Raw genomic sequence first — 19,769 nt, 5'->3', positions numbered from 1 at the left:
AAAGATATATAGTAAATAATAATAATAATTATACTACGCAGATTTATTACTAAAATGTTATTAATAATATTAATAAAATAAAAAATAAAATAAAATAATAGAACAAAAAGAGAAGTATAAAAACTAAATAAATATACATACGCATGCATGCATGCACTAATATAAAATAATAATAGTGGTTTTTAAATAAATACCTTTGAATTCTTTTATTAGTTTCTGCATTTTTTAAGTTGTGAAAACATTTGTGCGTGTTAACAATGATATTTTTCAATTTAGTTTCGTCAAAATTGATTGATTGTGGTAAACTGTTATTGTCCTTTTCTTTTCCATATAAATTCATTTTTATTACCGCCAATTAACGATTACAGCTATTTAATTAAATAATTTAGTTTTGTGTGAGCATAATTTTATCGGTATTTGAGGTGGAATCCGTATTCTAAATAATTACCTAATTTAATATATATATATATATATATATATATATATATCAGAGAAAATGTATAGAACATATAATATATATATACTAGAGTCCCTCTTATCAGAGTCTGGCCAACTTGACAGTTGTGGCAAAATTTTGCGAGAGAGAAAAAAATATACGCCATCTTACTTTAAACAAAAGCATGCGCATGACAGTGCTACGTATGGAGTATCCAAATTATTATCCGATTTTTTTTATTAATTTTGGAAAACAATTGTGCAGAATGGGTGAGTGTATTGTGCCGAGAGATAAATATAAATATATATATATATATATCGGATAATAATTCGGATACTATATATATATATATATATATATATATATTATATATATATATTATATATATATATATATATATATATATATATATTATATATATAATTTTTTTTTAAAAGAACCTTCATCGCCAAATTTAATACCACTAGACACTACAGACGCGCGCTTCGCGCGCGCTATTTAGCTTTAACATTATGCTATTACTATTACACTATTAAGGAGGTTCGATGGCTTCATCGGAGGGAGTAGTGGGACGCGGGGGTTCTGGAAACAGCGCACTAGCGTTTGAAGTAGTGGGAATGAAGGGGATTGCTCTGATTGGTCGCCGCGTGCGTATAATGCGTGCTGCTGTTTACGTCGTTCACAACCGTGGCAGTCTAGCAGACGAAAAATCAAGCAATTTATGCTTTAATAATTAATTTTTCTACGAAATGTGCGGTAACCTTCCCTTTTCTTTTGCTCATTTATTTGTAAATTATTAAGTTGCATGTGCATATTTTTCTTTCCTTATTATTTGCATTTTTTCTTGCACTTATTTCATTCTGAAGGTATATGCAATATAACATTTCCCATAAAAACCTATGTTAAAAATGCAGTTAGTTTCATGACATTTTAATATGTTGTTCTGGAATGCAAAATAAAATTATGTGAATTTTTGGGGAATTTTTTACCGTCCCGTTTTGAAAAAAATCTAATCCAAAAATTGTACTTTTTAAATTTTTGGAGTAGATTTTTTTCAAAACAAGACGGTAAAAAATTTCCAAAAAATTCACATAATTCTATTTTGCATTCTAAAACAACATATTAAAATTTCATGAAACTCTCTGCATTTTGTTGTAGCCATCGAACCTCCTTAACCCTTGATACACACAACTGTCAAAATATACAATGACAGCTGCAAATGAAGTAAGCGCAGCAAGAGAACCAATCGGCATCGCGGAAAAGTGACAACAATACCTACGACATGCCCTTTTTAGAAGAGGAACCTTCCTTGAATGATACTCTACCGGGGAAAAAAAAACCAGCCCGATATCTCAATATTTGCGGAAGTTAGAGCAACCACGAACATCAAATCCGCACATACACACATACGGACATTTTTTTTTCAATGTAATATTTCGACGTTTTAGAACACTGAACAATATGTTCATCAAAAACTCAAAAAAACAATCTTTTCTTTGGTTTCTTCTACCCGCATATATAATTCTTTTAAAGATGTATGTTGCTATAGCTGTGTAGTATAATTTTGTTTTCTTGATTAAATAACAGTGTAGAGCTAATCTCAGAAATTTTCATAAACAACATGGTATCATTAGGACAAAAAAAGCGTAAAAATCGCAATTTTGTCCCATTTTTGTACTTGATATTGTTTACATAAATCATTAAAAAATTGAAAAAAAATATATAACCAGAAAATCTTAAAAAACCGTAATTGCAATTCTTGATGTCATAGAAGTGTACCATAAAAATTTCATTCATTTTTACCGTACATGAGCAGAGATACATATTATGATATTTACATGGGAAGTATATATCTATACATATACAATTTCTGTAACTTTTAAAGCAAATATCTCAGAAACGGGTCGGACAATTAATCGCAAATTTAACACAGGTTTTTGGGATATATAAGTGCACAATCTCTGTAAATTTCAGCTTTATCCCTTTATTTTGACATAAGTGACATACATCTTTAAATTTGGTTGATTAAACCCAACTTTATATACGCAATCAAAGGTTCATATACGAAATTTACGAAAACAAAGCTTCCTCTATGAGGAAGCAATATTTTATCTTTGTTGCAACTGTCATTAATCCTGAAGAAATATCTGAAAATTAACGTATACGCTGAGCGATCTCCGAATCGTATGAAGTTTATGTGTAACGACTTATTTTAAACAATTATAGTAACAATATTTTACCTATTTAATGACGTTTTTTGTTGAAAGTTGCGATTCGAAAAGCGTACAAAAATTATGTACAAAATTAGTCATTGATAAGTTGCAATAATTTACATAACTAGTAGAGGGTTGCAAACCCTGCATAAAACGTCTTATTCAAAAATATTGTTTCGCATTCACGAGATTTTGTCATAAAATCTGCTTTGCAACAATTTCGGATTGGATCACGGGTCAATACTTTTCAGTGCGATACTGGGAATAGAACATGAAAATCTTGTATGCCTCTGAATCCAAAAACAATTAGCAGAAGAAGTGAATCTTTTTCAATGCGAGGGTTCGCATTCGTTTAAATGTTATCTATTGCGATTGAATGCGAGGGGTGTTTTGAGCCAAGTGAATTCTTTTTAATGAGAAAGTTAGCATTCGATAGAATTCTATTGTATGCGATAGAATGAGAGGAATATTTGAAATAAAATTGAATCCTTTTTAATGAGAGAATTCGCATTTGTTTGAAGGTTATCGATTGCGATTGAATGCGAAGAATATTTTAAGCTAAGTGAATTCTTTTTAATGCGTAAGCTCGTATTTGTTAAAATTTTGCGTTTTAACACTGCCGCCAGGCGCGTGGTGGGGATAGCGCACACATGATGGAAAGAGCCGTGCACGCACTGTACATGCGCACACGTACACGGCTTTTTCCTTGTGTGCGCTACCCCCATCACACGCCTAGCAGCAGTAGCAGCAGTGCTGAAACGCAAGATCGGCTGGATCAGCATCATGGTGGAAGGAAATAAGGTGAAGCAATTAATGCGCATCATGAGTTTCACAGCCAATAGAGAACGCCGCACAGTTGTCGGCCATTACTAGCGGTCATTCAAACAAATAGGAATGGATAGAAAAATCTCTCAAAGTCACAATTACTGAAAAATTATTAATTTTTCATAACGAATGGAAATAATATTACAAAAACGAGCTTTCATAAGGAAACCATATTTTTCTATGGCATCAGTTTTGGAGGAAACAGATTTTTTAACCGATAAACAAGTCATTTTGGAAAAATTATAAATCAAACTTATGAAAAAAAACTATCGACGAGTAATAAGCATTCGTAATTAATGAATAAAATCGAAACTATGCTAGTCAACAAGTATTGCTAATGAATATAAATCATGTCACAAAAAATAGTTTCAGAAATGGTCAGTGGTGTAGCGGCACGTATTTTGCTTTCTATATTTTTGACTCGGGTTTAAATCCCCACTGTTCATTTTTTTTATTGACCCAGTTGCAATTAATAATAATAATGAATCAGGCTGATTGAAGGAAATTAATTAGAAAACTATTATTACTCACCGATTTACCTTTTTTTTTAATCTCTTCAGAATTTATTTGGCTATATCATTGACTAGAATCAGGATGTTTCATTGAAAATTGTGATTTATAGCAATAATAAAGTAGTTAAAAAAAGGATGAAATTTTATAACTAGCGGCGTTTCTTTTGGGCTTTCACTCAACGGTTTCGTCCACAACCAATTTTCAAAAATTTTTAATAATAAAAAATGTTGAATGTTATTATTGAAAAATGAATAAATATTTTTCCGAAATCTAATGCCAAAAATGTATAATACCTTAAAAAAAAACTGAAAATTGGCCCTACAAAAGATGTGTCCCCTCTTGATATTTTATTCTAAATCACCTGTTTATGGGAAAACAGGAAGCAAAGAGTACATTGTAATGCATCGTATAATAATTTTCTAAAAAAAAAAACAAGAAAAATTGAATATTGAATTACTTTTCAATATATCCACATTTATTATTCAATCACAATACAGTAACACTTTTTTCAAATAACACGATGTAAACTGTAAACAACTTTTACCAATGCGTGCTTGCCATGCTTCACTCATATACTACACTGTGTAACCACGTGTTAGCGAAAAAAAGATGGCGGAAACTGTGCGGATCCCCCACCGTGCCTGGGCTGCGCAGAACAGAACGAAACTCGTCACGAGGATTGCCTCACCTTATTTCCTTCCACCATGATCAGCATGCTTCGTGCTCGTGCTATGTATTCATTATCCCGTCCAATCCCGGATAAGGTCCCGACCATGATAAAGGGTATGCTCACTTGGTGGTAACCATGGTGGAAGAATATATGGTGTGCGCAAAACGACTCTTTCTTTGTCTAAAATTTATTGTTTCTTTCTGATTGCGACACGAAAAAATATATGTCTACCAACATAAAAAAATCCCTAGAATTCTAGGGATGTAAGTGGCGGTACATTGCAGAATTTACTATGACTGACTAGACTGTAACATATGTAGATACAGAGCTCCGGTAACTTAGCCGGTCAACCTCGACTTTATTAATTTTTATATTTTTTTATCGTTTGTTGGTCGTTTGTTGGTGATTGTTGGCCTAATTACAACGTTTGTTGGTTCTTAATTTTTTTTTTAATTTAAAAAGAAAAATTAGCATTAAGTTAGCCGGAAAAATTTTATTTTTAATTTAAAAAAAGCCTAATCGATGCGTAATCGTTTGCTGATGATTGTTGGTCTAATTTTAGCGTTTGTTGGTTTATTATTAGTCTTAAAAACGAAAAAAAAACGAAAAATTATCTCACATATTAAAGTAATCGAAGATTGGTTTATTTGCCTACGACTTAAGCTTTATTTCTATCAATTTAAGGCTAACATCTATAAAACTGCCATATGAATACGGGCCTTAACATCGGCAGAAAATCGCGAAAAGATCAACAAACATGGGGTGCGTTCAGCCGATACTCCGCTAGCCTAGCAATCGTGAGCAGTCGCTCGTTTTCGCTCGTTTCCTCTTCTTTTAATCCATTGGGTCAAAAGAGAGGAAACGAGCGAAAACGAGCGACTGCTCACGATTGCTAGGCTAGCGGAGTATCGGCTGAACGCACCCATGGTGGTTCGTGATTCCTGTCTTTTTGCGCCGTCATCATTTCAACGAGAGACCTAGTGAGATTAGATTAAGGTAATTAATGTATAATTCTATATGCTAATGTTTTGAGCAGAACGTTCTTTGATTTCTAATAGCGTTTTTCACTGGCAGAGCTGGTGCGCATTTAGTGCAAGCCGTCGTACACAAATCAACGTAATCATGATTGCATTATTTGATAAAAAATGTACTGCGTATTTTATCAGTCGAAATATTTGCATTTTACTTTGAATATTAGAGATTAAATCAGTGTACAACAGCTTTAATGTGCACTGAGTGCGTACCAGCTCTGCCAGTGAAAAACGCTATAAGAGGATTTATATTTTATTTTTTCTTGCATAGATAAACAGAATGTTATCGGAAAGTCATCTAAGCATTTTGAGAAGAATCTTCGGAAAGATGAACGTAGAAACCAATTGTTGCAATTAAGAAGAAAGAAGCGCGAGCAAGTATTTGCGCAGAAGACAAATCTCGGTGGTTTTTCTTCGTCACCTGTTCTTGTCTGCGTATTATAAAGGAACATTTATATATATATATTCCTTTATAATTTATGTTACAGGTTGCACCTGTTTTACAAAATCTTCAAGGTTCAAATAAAAGGTAAAGTTATATATTTCTTTATAATGCATATTTAGTGTTACTTTGTTTTTACTGTGATCATGTTAATAAAAGTGTAACTTTTTTTAGATTGGTTCAGCAGTTATAGCTATATTTTTTGAAGATTGTTTAAGATTGCTTAAACGTTTAACGATAGCGAAGTCGAAAATATTCAGCACGGCAATTGCGAGCAACGAGACTTGAGCAATATCGCCGTGACTTTCGACGGGACGTTTAAATGAGTAAACAGTGGAGACAAAGCATTCCTTGTTCGCTTTGTTTCCTCTGTTTATAATTATCGATCGCTCATCTCTCGGGGACTTCTCTCGGTTAAGCGTGTATCGAAAAGCCTCGAATTTGCGAGAAGCCCCCGAGAGCTTAAAGAGACACGCGCTCTTGGCGACGAGAACAGTCGCTCTCAGCTTCCCGAGTTGCCGCTGTCAATATCGAGTTGCTTGCTCCTGTTTTCGCGTACACTTAATAGATAGAGTTGCTCGCTCGTTCGCTTGCTTTATTCGCACTGCCTGCATCGGCGCTTGCTTGCGCTTTCGCGACGCGATATCTACCATCGTTATAACTGCGATACAGTTTGTAAATAGTGTATATAGAAAATAAACTGTGCTTGTCCGTCAATTCTGCTCTTTGCCTGTCTCTTCCTACGCGGTTCGTGTCCTCGCTCGCGCGCTCAGTCCGCTTCCGAACATTTTGGTCCTTCGAGCCGGATACCGGGATCCGGCGCGGTCGGTGAGTGAAAAGTGATCGAATCCGCACTTCGTCGAAATACCGACGCAATGAGCAAGGAAGCTACGACAAAGGAGACGGTCATTAGAGAGATGGAAGGAATCATCCGCAGTCAGCATGATCTTCACGGGCGCATTGCTCGCTCGTACGATAATTTAAAGAAAATGGGCTCTACTAACATCACGATCGGGTTGATGGAGGCCCGCCTACAAGCCCTCGAGGCTAACTGGGCGAAATTCGAAGCTCAGCACGATAAGCTCTACGCTTCTTTCTGGGAAAGTCTGACGGAGCACGACTACGAGAAAAGGAACGTGCCCGCGACTGTGGAGGAGGCCTATCTAGTGCAAAAGGGGATGTTTCTAGAAACACTTCGCAAGCTTAAGAGCAAACTTGCTACCGAGGCTCCTAGTGCTGCCCCGGCGAGCCAACCGTCGCGTACGACCTTGCCGCGCATCCAGTTGCCTGAATTTACGGGCAAATATGAAGCGTGGCCAGCCTTTCGCGACCTCTTTCATTCCATCATCGGGAAGGACGGCGCCACGACCTCCGTCGAGAAGCTGCACTACTTGAAGTCGTGCTTAAAGGATGAAGCTGAGCTGCTGGTGCGGAGTCTGCCCACAACGGACGAGAACTTCGACCGCGCTTGGAAGACCCTCGCCGACTACTACGAGAACAAACGCCTCCTGGTGCGTTCGTATATCTCGCAGTTTACCTCGCTTCAGAAATTGAAGGGTGAGTCCGTTTCTGATTTGCGCAAGTTATATCATTGCGTAATGAGCACCGCCGGCGCTCTCGATAGCATCGGCCGACCGATCTCGCGGAGTGAAGACTTATTCGTACATTTAATTGTGGACCTTCTCGATCCGCGTTCGCGTCGCGAGTGGGAAAACGCTATTAGCGAGACTTCGGAACCGCCGTCGTATTCCGATTTACAGCAGTTTCTCGACAGACGATTACATACGCTCGAATCGCTGCAACCGGTCAAGACGGAAGGCGCCTCTTCCGCGAAGGCGGGGGGGGGGAACTCCGCTCAACAAACGCGAGCCCTGCATGCTAAAAAGCAGGAGAACAAACTCGGCCGCTGTTCAATGTGCCAAAAGGGGCATTTCATAATGTTTTGTGCCGCGTATAAGGAAGGACTGCCGCGGAGCGAAAGCAGCATATTGAGGCGAGCAATTTATGCTTCAATTGCCTCGGGAAGCATAAACTGAGCGAATGCGCGTCGACGCGGACCTGCTCTGTATGCGATGCCCGACATCATACGAGCCTCCACGACGCGTACTCCGGCGGGGAAGTGGCTAAGACTTCGCATCTCGCGCAGAAAACCCTCGGGAAGCCGGTGGCGGTACTTCTCGCTACCGCTCATATCCGCGTGCGCGATCGTTTCGGGATAGAGCACACCGCGCGAGCGCTCGTCGATCAAGGCTCCGAATCATCTCTCGTCTCGGAATCGCTGGTACAGCGATTGAAACTGTCCCGCGCGCCTACCTCGGTCGCGGTGTTCGGCGTCGGCGGGAAGCGTACGGGTCGCGCTCGAGGCCTCGTGGCCTTGGATATCTCGCCTCGAGACGGCGGGCCAGCCATCTCGGTGTCGGCCTTAATCCTACCTCGGCTCACTCTCTACGGCGGCGGAATCTCTGCGGACCGTGCGACGTGGCCGCATCTCCGCGGGCTAGAGCTTGCCGACCCCGACTTTGCGGCCTCGGACCCGGTGGAAATTCTGCTTGGAGCTGATGTATTCGCCGCGATTCTCCAGCCGGGCTTGCTAAAGGGCGAACCGTTCGAGCCGGTCGCACAAAGAACGACGCTGGGATGGATTATCTCGGGCGCCGCCGGTCAGGCGACCTGCGCTGAGAGATCGACGACTCTGCAATGCCACATCACTGAAGATCTTTCCAGCATCGTGAAGAGATTCTGGCAGCAGGAGGAGCTACCGGGCGGCGTACTCGCGCTTACGCCAGAGGACCGTGAGTGCGAGAACTTCTTCTCCCTCACACATTCCCGGACCGCGGACGGTCGTTACATGGTGAGACTCCCAGTCGTGGACCCGTTGCCCGATCTCAGGGGAACGCGCAGCGCGGCCTTACGAGCCCTGGCGCACATGGAGAGACGATTCGCCCGAGATGACAAATTGAAGCAGCTGTACGTCGAGTTCATGCGGCAATACGAAGAGCTTGGACACATGACGCCGGTGGCTCCGGAGGACAAAACGAAGAGACGTGTGAGCTACCTTCCACACCACGGCGTGATGCGCGAGGCGAGCACCTCGACGAAGCTGCGCGTCGTGTTCAACGGCTCGACGTCATTGCCCTCTGGTGACTCGCTCAACAAGTGTCTGCGGGTGGGACCAAACCTCCTGCCGAATCTGGCCGATGTACTGCTGCGGTGGCGTCGCTGGCGCTACGTCCTGGCTACGGATATGGAAAAGATGTACCGCCAGATCCTAGTCCATCCCGAGGATTGCGATCTGCAGCGAATTTTCTGGCGGTATAAGATTACAGACGAGATACAGGAGTATCTTCTCAACACGGTCACTTACGGGCTGACGTGTGCACCGTTCCTGGCGATGCGCTCTGTTCAACAACTTGCCGAGGACGAAAAGAAACTCTTCCCCCTGGCAGCGATCGCCCTACTGATTGACAGGTACATGGACGATGTACTCTCGGGCGCGGATACACTGGAAGAGGCTCTGGCTCTCCGGCGTCAACTCTCGGAGCTCTGCATGGCGGGCGGCTTCCCGCTCCGCAAATAGTCGGCCAACGAGGAGTCCTTGCTGACGGACGTTCCAGCGGAGCACAGGATGCAGCGCGAGCTCCGCTCTTGGCGACCGCAAGAGTCACATGCCACTCTCGGCCTTCAATGGCATCCCTGCCTCGACAGCTTCTCTTTTGCAACGAAGACGAGTCTGGTGACGTCTTTCACGAAGAGGGCGGTGCTGTCCCTCACTGCCCGGCTTTTCGATCCGCTCGGTTGGCTGGCGCCGGTGGTAGTGAGTGCGAAGATCTTGTTCCAGGCTACCTGGCTAAGAGGACTGGACTGGGATGACCCCCTGAGCGAGACTGACGCTCTGCAGTGGAAGACCTACCAGGCGGAGCTCCCGTTGCTGGAGCAAATTCGAGTCCCTCGGAGAATCTATCCAAGCGCCAAAGGACTCGACGTCGAACTTCATGGTTTTGCCGATGCCTCCGAGAAAGCCTATGCTGCCGTGGTTTACTTGCGAGCACAGGCGCAGGACGGATCATGGCTGGTCACCTTGCTCGCGGCAAAGACCAAGGTCGCCCCTCTCAAAACCGTGGCTCTGCCTCGACTTGAGCTCGATGCGGCTGCGCTGCTCGCGCGGCTTGCTGCTCACACGAAGGTCACGCTCGAACTGCCCGAGGCGCCTCTTCATCTCTGGTCGGACGCCATGGTGGCCCTGGGCTGGATCCGAGGGCACCCTACTCGATGGAAGACCTATGTGGCCAATAGGGTATCAGCAATTCAAACGGCGGTCCCGGAGGCGCTGTGGCATCATGTGCCTGGCCGGGACAATCCAGCGGACTGTGCCTCTCGAGGTATCTCTCCCGGTGAGTTAGGAAATCATCCTCTCTGGTGGTACGGGCCGCCTTGGCTCAAGGAGGACTCTTCAGCGTGGCCCGCTACCGGAGCCATGTCGGAGACGGAGGAGCTGCCCGAAGAGCGGGTGCGAGTCCACGCAGGGGTGCCTGTCGAGTCACCAATCGAGGAGCCCGAGGAACTGCGCCGATTCTCCTCGCTTCAACGCCTGTTACGCGTGACAGCGTGGTGCCGCCGTTGGCTGCGGGGAAAGGGCGGCTCGGGGGTCGTACCAGACCGCACGACGTTCCCTTACGGTACCGAGCTGACGTCCGAGGAAATGGAGGAGGCTCGTCTTTCCTTGATCAGGCTTACGCAGGCGAACCACTTCTCCCGCGACTTAACCACGCTCCGTCAGGGCTGCTCGCGATCGTTGTCTAACTGCCTTGTAAAACTTAATCCTTTTTTAGACGCTCGAGGTCTCCTACGCGTGGGCGGCAGGATAAAACACGCCGTCCTTCCCTACGATGAACGTCACCCGGTTGTCCTGCCGGGCGCCTCACACTTTACTCAGCTGATAGTGGAGGCTTGCCACCGAAGGACAATGCACGGAGGAGTCCAGATGACGTTGAGCATGAGTCGGCAGCGCTACTGGATCCCGCGAGGCCGAGCCCTGGTGAAACGTCTGATCCTCCGCTGCGTTACTTGCGCGCGTTGGCGGGCGGCAACTCCGCAACAGCTAATGGGCAGTCTTCCCCGCGAGAGAGTAAGCCCTGCCAGGCCCTTTCTGCACACCGGCGTCGACTACGCCGGGCCAATTATGCTGAGGACTTCAAAAGGTCGAGGACAACGAGCCTACAAGGCCTTTATCTCGGTATTTGTTTGCCTCGTCACGCGTGCTGTGCATTTGGAGGTCGTGTCCGACTACACCGCGGTCGCCTTCCTGGCGGCGCTGCGCCGATTCACGTCCCGTCGCGGACTATGCAGCAGCCTCCACAGTGATTGCGGGACGAACTTCGTAGGAGCCGACAAACAGTTGCGCGCCCTCTTCACAGCCAGCAACCCTGAAGGACGACAGATCGCTGGCCAGCTAGCCAGCGACGGAATCAAATGGCGATTCAACCCGCCATCCGCTCCTCACTTTGGTGGCCTCTGGGAGGCCGCCGTAAAATCACTCAAGCACCACCTTCGGCGGGTGCTGGGCGAGACAACGCTGACTTACGAAGAGATGAGCACTCTCCTCGCTGAAATCGAAGCTTGTCTTAACTCTCGTCCATTGCAGGCATTTTCCGACGATCCCGACGACTTGGCTGTGCTCACTCCGGGGCACTTCTTGGTGGGGTCCGCCCTGATTGCCGTGCCTGAGCCTTCGCTGCTGAACGTGCCAGTGAATCGCCTCACCCGCTGGCAGCTGCTGCAGCAGATGCGGGATCACTTTTGGAAACGCTGGTCCCAGGAGTACGTGCATTCGCTGGTACACCGCCCCAAGTGGCAGAACAGAGAACCAGACGTCCAGCTCGGACGCCTCTGCCTCCTGCGGAACGAGACCACCCCGCCGACTAGGTGGCCGTTGGCTCGAGTGGTCAAGGTCCATCCCGGAGAGGACGGCCGGGTGCGCGTGGTTACCGTTCGCACCGCGACAGGCGAGCTTACGAGGCCGATCGTCAAGCTCGTCCTCCTGCCTGCGAGCGACGGGGATCCACCAGAGGAAGCCTAAAAGGGTGACGTAGCACCCCTCGTACGAACGACTGCTGGGGATCGAGGCCCCCCAGCATCGCCTTTCTTTTTCATCGCGAAATCCAATTTGTTTCGGTACTTTCCGTATAAAGAAAGAATTGTACCACGAGATATTCTCTGTACAATTTAGTAATAAGGAAGTTATGCGAATTTTTTTTTGTACTCAATTAAAATCCGACGATTGACAACCCATCCTAGTCGCGGCTGGAAATAAAATAAAATGCGTTCTCTTGCGACCGCAGCTTCTTAAAGAAGCACTACTTATGCTCTAACATCTCCATCGCTCAAGCATATTGACTTCTCGGGATTTAATACCGTTAAGTTCTGAGAACGTTAAATCCTCGCACGCCGAATGTTGTGACCGCGAGGTAAACACCAGCGCGCGCGAGACCGGGTCAACGACCCGCTAGTACGGAATGCGCTCTTGCCGTTGAACATTGAGTGTCGCACTCATTTCGTCAGCCGCTCTGACGAGGCGGGCGGTATGTTTAAGATTGCTTAAACGTTTAACGATAGCGAAGTCGAAAATATTCAGCACGGCAATTGCGAGCAACGAGACTTGAGCAATATCGCCGTGACTTTCGACGGGACGTTTAAATGAGTAAACAGTGGAGACAAAGCATTCCTTGTTCGCTTTGTTTCCTCTGTTTATAATTATCGATCGCTCATCTCTCGGGGACTTCTCTCGGTTAAGCGTGTATCGAAAAGCCTCGAATTTGCGAGAAGCCCCCGAGAGCTTAAAGAGACACGCGCTCTTGGCGACGAGAACAGTCGCTCTCAGCTTCCCGAGTTGCCGCTGTCAATATCGAGTTGCTTGCTCCTGTTTTCGCGTACACTTAATAGATAGAGTTGCTCGCTCGTTCGCTTGCTTTATTCGCACTGCCTGCATCGGCGCTTGCTTGCGCTTTCGCGACGCGATATCTACCATCGTTATAACTGCGATACAGTTTGTAAATAGTGTATATAGAAAATAAACTGTGCTTGTCCGTCAATTCTGCTCTTTGCCTGTCTCTTCCTACGCGGTTCGTGTCCTCGCTCGCGCGCTCAGTCCGCTTCCGAACAAAGATAGAGCTCTTTATCGAGCGGAAGTTCTGAATATTGATACGCGGAAGGATGCATAGGTAGTTCAGTACATAGATTTTGGAAATTGTGCAGTCTAATCAACATCGCGTATTTCAAATTCGACATCGATGACATCTCCGGAGAATTAGATGCAAAGAGACCGGAACCTTTCCGCTTGACGCCCAATATCTTCGAATTTCTCACAACTATAGGTCAGTCAGACACAATCTTAATCTTCTCGTCTGTCGACGTGAAAATAAAAATATCTTGATATAGACATCCCTTGTGCTTGGATAAATTCAAATGTTATATAGAAATACTTGTAGTAAATCCGATATTTATTACTGTGCAGACCGTTGCCAAATTCTTTCAGGTTTCACGATGTTAATTCTTTTGCAGGAGTTTGTGGACCATTGACCGCTAGCGTGATCGCCACAGCGCGCTGTTTGGTTCAGCCCACGTTCCAGCTGCATGCTATACTTCGCACAATTTTGCGGGATGAAGTGATCGCGGACCATAAACGGCAAGAAGACGCCGAGGGCACATCACAAGAGCCGACCGATCTAAAGGGTGGACTTCTGATAAAGATGGTGAACCACGCGGTCAACGCGATTGTCGGTAGACTAAATTCTCTCGCGAATTTCGACGGCATTGACAGTAAGGTCAGCACACTAGTAGCCGCTGCCAATAGTCATGACAATCTCTGCAGAATGGATCCCTCGTGGCACCCATGGCTGTAAGATACAGAACGTTTGGCCTAACAACACATTTGTGCTATAACGAGAAAAAGATTAAAATCATTATCGCATTATTCATTTTATTTTCTTGCCCATATACGTTCTTATATTTTATAACACTGACGCTAGCTTTCAGGAAGTTATTGAAAAATGAAAGATGATAAAGAGAAGTTAGACGCTAGAAAAGTATTATTTATAATCTATACATATATATAGATATATGAATATACGTAGTTTATATGCATTATAACATTAATTTTGTACAACGTAAATCGAAACTATTTGTAAACTGCGAATTTAATTCTATTCTCTAACTCTTACTCTGTATATGTATTATATTGCTTATAGATTCGGTTTCACTATATATAAATATACTGTTTGCTAATGCATAGCACTTCAATGTAACGTAAAGCTCCAGTTCGAGTTCCTAGTAAGTAAACTATATTTTAAGAAACTTGTGCAGATAATTTGTAAGAATAGTTCTTGCTAAGAAGTGGAATATAGACCTGAGATACATATAGTACTTATTTATTGTAAAAGACATGAACATTAGGATCTATATGAAAATTGTATGAAATAATAAGGTTCTTAAAAAAAATGACGTTTTGTTACTTAAAACAAATCTATAATTTTTACAGTAAAACACTTTCCACAAGTGAGAAACGGAAGCATACATTGGAGAAGTAGGTTTTTTTCAAGAGAATTCTACTAGGAAACGTATATTCACGTATGAATACGAGAATTCTCTTCAATTTTATGTAAATTTAATCAGGTTGAAGCTTATATTCTTATAAAATAATATATATTCTTATTGATCACATAAATAATCTTTATTTATAAAAATACAACTTATTTATGATATACTTTATTCTATCATTTTAATACTTTCAAAGTGACTACGTTCAAATATTTGTTCAAACTTTATTTGTAGTAAAGAAATAGGTAATTTTTAGCTCAAGAAGATAATTTTTAACAAATGCCATGCATCAAATATAATATTCTTCTTCTGTGTTTTTATATAATTTATATAAAATAATTGTATATAACACAATAAATCAAATTAAAATAAAGCAACATTTCCAAAAAAACAGCAAAAATAAACATTCATATCACTGAAGACTAGAAACTTAAAGGAACATCAATTTACATAAATCATCGAACTCTATGACATATTGTAGAGTTGGTCTATTTAGACCTTTAAAGGAATAGCATTTAGTTTTATATAAAACAAAAACTCTTCTATTGCATAGTGAATCACACTGAGTCCTTTAGGAGAGTTTATAGAATCTTGAAATTGTCTCCGATCATTAATGTTTTTGTAAATATACTGCAAGATGCGGATTTATAATAGTTTTTGAGCTACATGTGGAGATATTTCTTCGTAAATCGTCGTAAATTTCCCATATTCCATTAGAACGCAAGCAGTATGCAATATAATGCCCCGATACGTAGGCTATTACTCCAACCAACCTGAAAACAATTAATTTTTTATACAATTAAAAAATATAAAATATCTGGAAATTAAAAAAAAATCATTGTACCTACCTGTATTCAAAACTTTTATCTTCATCACTTTCAAACTTGAGTGTTGTCGGTAATTGTTCCAGTCTGCAATTTAATCCAGTTTTATATTGAATGTTTGGGCGTATATCGAATTCAATGAATATGTGAATTCTTGGTTCTCTAAACCATGTGTATTTTCCCAAGCATGGATCGCAACAACGTATCTTATAAATCGGCGATCTGAAGTCTAAAGCTTTCTCCAGAGAACTAAAGCCTTCCTTTGCAATGATTTTATGATTCGGTTGTAATATCACAGTTGGAAACGTCGTAACATTGCAGCCCGTGCATTTCTTCGTGTTCTGTATACTAGGCTCTGTGGTCAGGATATTTTTTGTCATACTTGCAATATTGTCGTCGCAATCAATCGTGTACGATACAATTCTACGATCTGTTTGCACTTGAGGTGTACAATCGTAATAATTTTTTAGTATTAAAACCCTTTGCCGGAGCACATATTGCGTCACTCCTTTCTGAACCAAATTAAACACAAGTTGCAGTGTGGGGTTGCTCGATGCTTTCAAATGTATCCAAAAAACGATTCTCTTCAATACTCAAATCAGTGTATGATTCATCGTTGTCGAACTGTACAGTACTCATTGAGCTTTCTATGCTCAAATTATTATTGTCGACCAATTTTGACGGTGCAAACACACCCATTTCCTGTCTGGCTATACTGAGGATGGAGTTTCGATCGTTGCGCACATTTGTGTAACACGCTGCGGCACTCCATTTTCCGCCTAATGCAACAGACATTTCCTTTCATACATCGGCTGACCATGCCGGTAAGGGTTCAATTTCAAACTGTTTCATAAATCTTTTTACAACTGGGATGCTCTTATGGGGATGGGCCTTAACATCGGCAGAAAATCGCGAAAAGATTAACAAACATGGTGGTTCGTGATTCCTGTCTTTTTGCGCCGTCATCATTTCAACGAGAGACCTAGTGAGATTAGATTAAGGTAATTAATGTAGAATTCTATATGCTAATGTTTTGAGCAGAACGTTCTTTGATTTCTAATAGCGTTTTTCACTGGCAGAGCTGGTGCGCATTTAGTGCAAGCCGTCGTACACAAATCAACGTAATCATGATTGCATTATTTGATAAAAAATGTACTGCGTATTTTATCAGTCGAAATATTTGCATTTTACTTTGAATATTAGAGATTAAATCAGTGTACAACAGCTTTAATGTGCACTGAGTGCGTACCAGCTCTGCCAGTGAAAAACGCTATAAGAGGATTTATATTTTATTTTTTCTTGCATAGATAAACAGAATGTTATCGGAAAGTCATCTAAGCATTTTGAGAAGAATCTTCGGAAAGATGAACGTAGAAACCAATTGTTGCCATTAAGAAGAAAGAAGCGCGAGCAAGTATTTGCGCAGAAGACAAATCTTGGTGGTTTTTCTTCGTCACCTGTTCTTATCTGCGTCATACCGTTGCAAAGTGACGTGGACATTATTAATTAGTTACAGCAGATACAATTTAAAGAACATTGTATCTGCTGTAACTAACATGGACGAAACTGCTTATGTTGCTACTAGTCCAAATGGCATTATACATATTGGGTACGTTATAAAACAGGGAAAGAACTTGTTTATTCTATTATTAGTGAGGTAAATTAAAAATTTGTTAATATTATATATATATATATATATATATATGTATTTGTATTAATTTAGTGTTCCAAGACTGAAACAGTGGTTTTCTATCATCGTACCATCGATGGGTGACGTTTTAGCAACATTAGATGCAGCCAAAGTTGCTACCACGTTACTCTTTGTTACTTCTGTCGCGAGTCAAGCAAACGATGGTACGCAAAGAGATATTATAGGCGATTGGGACAAGGAAATTATCGTGTCTTGCCTTGCTCAAGGTTTACCTTCTACAATAATTGCGGTGTGCATAATATTCAGACTTCATATTAAGGTAAGGTAATGATACGTTTAACATTTTATACAAAATTTACAAAGAGTAAACTGTTCACAATAAAGAATTGATTAATTTCTATATTTGCTCCAAAGATTTTTAACACTGAGTGCCAAACTGATTTTGGCACCTTGAACTTCATAAATGTAATATGTTGTTTTAATATTTTATTGTTTTTCTTATGTCTTAATAAAATTTACATTATTTGTTTAACGTCTTAAATATTTAGTAAAATTATTTTTAATCGGATAAATAAGACCGTCACTCACAAATGGACGACCTTTGCTGAAATTTCTAGCAGATGACACCCAGATATGGATGACATGGCACTCAAAGTATTAAAAATCTTTGAATAGAATATAGAAATTAATTAATTCTTTATTGTGAAGAGTTTACTTTTTGTAAATTTTATATTGCGCACGTCAAACGTTTTACTCATCGATTGTTGTTTGATACGTTTTAAACAGTAAAATAGAAACGTCAAGAGTATAAACAATCTGTGCAACGTGCAATTTCAAAATGGATTTCCGAAGAAAATGTTCTTGAATTGGACACTGCAGCTGATTGCTTAAATATGTTACGGCGTGCTGGATCACAAAAGCAAAGAAGTTAGTTTTACAAAGATATCTTTTGGCCGAGAAAGTCTCATTTGAATGTGATGGATTACTGGATATTGACTGGCATTTTTATATTTTTGGATTTCCACGTTCATCCATCAGCCGCACAAAGTATTTTAATATTCTTCCTTCAGTTGCAGAAAGTATGTATAAAAAAATAATATATATAATTTTACATTTTTTTTATTAATAAAACTAAAATGTATGCATACATTTAAACGTATATTTTCATTTTTTACAAATATTGAAAATCTTTTTATTATTTATGATATTTGGATTATTTTAATGTGTGTGTGTATGCATACTTTTTTCTATTATTTAGAACTAATATAAACATGCTAATTGCACCTAGAAATTTTTCGATATATATTCTTTTATAATTTATGTTACAGCTTGCACAAGCTTGTTTTACAAAATCTTCAAGGTTCAAATAAAAGGTAAAGTTACATATTTCTTTATAATGCATATTTAGTGTTACTTTGGTTTTACGTGTAGTGTATATATGATATGTTTACATAAGTACAATAAAATAATTGCTTCATAGGTTCGACAAAATGCCACGCAAGATTGCCGTGCCACCAGAAGAGAGCATCCCAGTTGTAAAAAGATTTATGAAACAGTTTGAAATTGAACCCTTACCGGCATGGTCAGCCGATGTATGAAAGGAAATGTCTGTTGCATTAGGCGGAAAATGGAGTGCCGCAGCGTGTTCATATGGCAGTTTTATAGATGTTAGTCTTAAATTGATAGAAATAAAGCTTAAGTCGTAGGCAAATAAACCAATCTTCGATTACTTTAATATGTGAGATAATTTTTCGTTTTTTTTTCGTTTTTAAGACTAATAATAAACCAACAAACGCTAAAATTAGACCAACAATCATCAGCAAACGATTACGCATCGATTAGGCTTTTTTTAAATTAAAAATAAAATTTTTCCGGCTAACTTAATGCTAATTTTTCTTTTTAAATTAAAAAAAAAATTAAGAACCAACAAACGTTGTAATTAGGCCAACAATCACCAACAAACGACCAACAAACAATAAAAAAATATAAAAATTAATAAAGTCGAAGTTGACCGGCTAAGTTACCGGAGCTTAGATACAGGGTGTTTCCGACAAGTAGTCGGATTTCTAATCGGCTCGAGCAGTGGTACTCAATTAGTTCATTTCGAAAAATCCCCTAGACTAATCTTTGCTGTCTCAGCACTCGGATTACGGATTACTGCGTTGCGTTGTGAGGAGCAAGTCGCAATTGTTCTCTCTGAAAGTTGAGTTCGTTGAGTTTTAATCAAAGCAGAGAAATAGGTACGTATTATTGTTCTAATGATTAACACTTTATTTTCTTTGAAATATACATTAAATAATAGAAGTATATGTACATACACGTTTCACTGACAGAAATCCCGAAAAACGAATTGTTAACCTCACTAACCTCTAACTTCACTTAACCTCACTACATTGATTGTTAATATGTAATTTAATTAAAGCAATATTTTTTTTAAGCAGCTTGAAGACTTACAAGTCTTTTGAAATGGATGCGAGTGAGGACAGATCCATTGTGAGCAGGACTTTTTGGTAGGTATATTATAAAATTGAAAAATTTTTTTGTGTCTGGGAAGGTTTATTAAATATATATT

The 19,769-nt window shown here is 40.9% G+C and overlaps 1 protein-coding gene, 1 long non-coding RNA gene and 1 pseudogene across 4 annotated transcripts in view; all 3 read left to right on the top strand.

Moving 5' to 3' along the window:
• Window positions 1–6,167: 6,167 nt before the first annotated feature.
• LOC143904601 (transformation/transcription domain-associated protein pseudogene) lies at window positions 6,168–14,541 on the top strand (annotated as a pseudogene). Its single transcript, XR_013258978.1, has 3 exons — window positions 6,168–6,217; window positions 13,382–13,500; window positions 13,688–14,541. The product of XR_013258978.1 is annotated as a transformation/transcription domain-associated protein pseudogene (transcript).
• Window positions 14,542–16,271: 1,730 nt separating this feature from the next.
• On the top strand, window positions 16,272–18,838 carry LOC143904337 (pre-rRNA-processing protein TSR1 homolog). 2 transcript variants are annotated; one of them, XM_077418947.1, is made up of 6 exons: window positions 16,272–16,547; window positions 16,854–17,155; window positions 17,270–17,521; window positions 17,984–18,276; window positions 18,526–18,570; window positions 18,678–18,838. In XM_077418947.1, the coding sequence occupies exons 2-4, from the start codon at window positions 17,103–17,105 to the stop codon at window positions 18,006–18,008; spliced, it is 330 nt and encodes a 109-aa protein (XP_077275073.1). In that variant the 5' UTR covers window positions 16,272–16,547; window positions 16,854–17,102; the 3' UTR covers window positions 18,009–18,276; window positions 18,526–18,570; window positions 18,678–18,838. The 2 variants fall into 2 exon arrangements, with proteins under 2 accessions (XP_077275073.1, XP_077275081.1); XM_077418955.1 differs by having other exon boundaries at window positions 16,274–16,547; window positions 17,270–17,516.
• A 445-nt stretch (window positions 18,839–19,283) lies between these two features.
• The window catches only part of LOC143904349 (uncharacterized), a 1,047-nt gene continuing 561 nt past the window's right edge, over window positions 19,284–19,769 (top strand). Inside the window, exons 1-2 of the long non-coding RNA XR_013258894.1 lie at window positions 19,284–19,437; window positions 19,639–19,707. This is a non-coding gene — a long non-coding RNA (uncharacterized LOC143904349). The remainder of the gene's footprint in view (window positions 19,438–19,638; window positions 19,708–19,769) is intronic.

This window comes from Temnothorax americanus, unplaced genomic scaffold, assembly GCF_048541705.1.
Source record: "Temnothorax americanus isolate GAGA-0224 unplaced genomic scaffold, ASM4854170v1 Scaffold107, whole genome shotgun sequence".
Classification (NCBI taxonomy): Eukaryota; Metazoa; Arthropoda; class Insecta; order Hymenoptera; family Formicidae; genus Temnothorax; species Temnothorax americanus.
This window is presented reverse-complemented; position numbering and strand designations above follow the sequence as displayed.

Coding starts and splice junctions, on each gene's coding strand:
- LOC143904337 (XM_077418947.1), top strand. CDS start 17,103: ATGGACGAAACTGCTTATGTTGCTACTAGTCCAAATGGCATTATACAT. Junction 17,156..17,269: donor AATGGCATTATACATATTGG/GTACGTTATAAA, acceptor GTATTAATTTAG/TGTTCCAAGACTGAAACAGT. Junction 17,522..17,983: donor AGACTTCATATTAAGGTAAG/GTAATGATACGT, acceptor CGTTTTAAACAG/TAAAATAGAAACGTCAAGAG.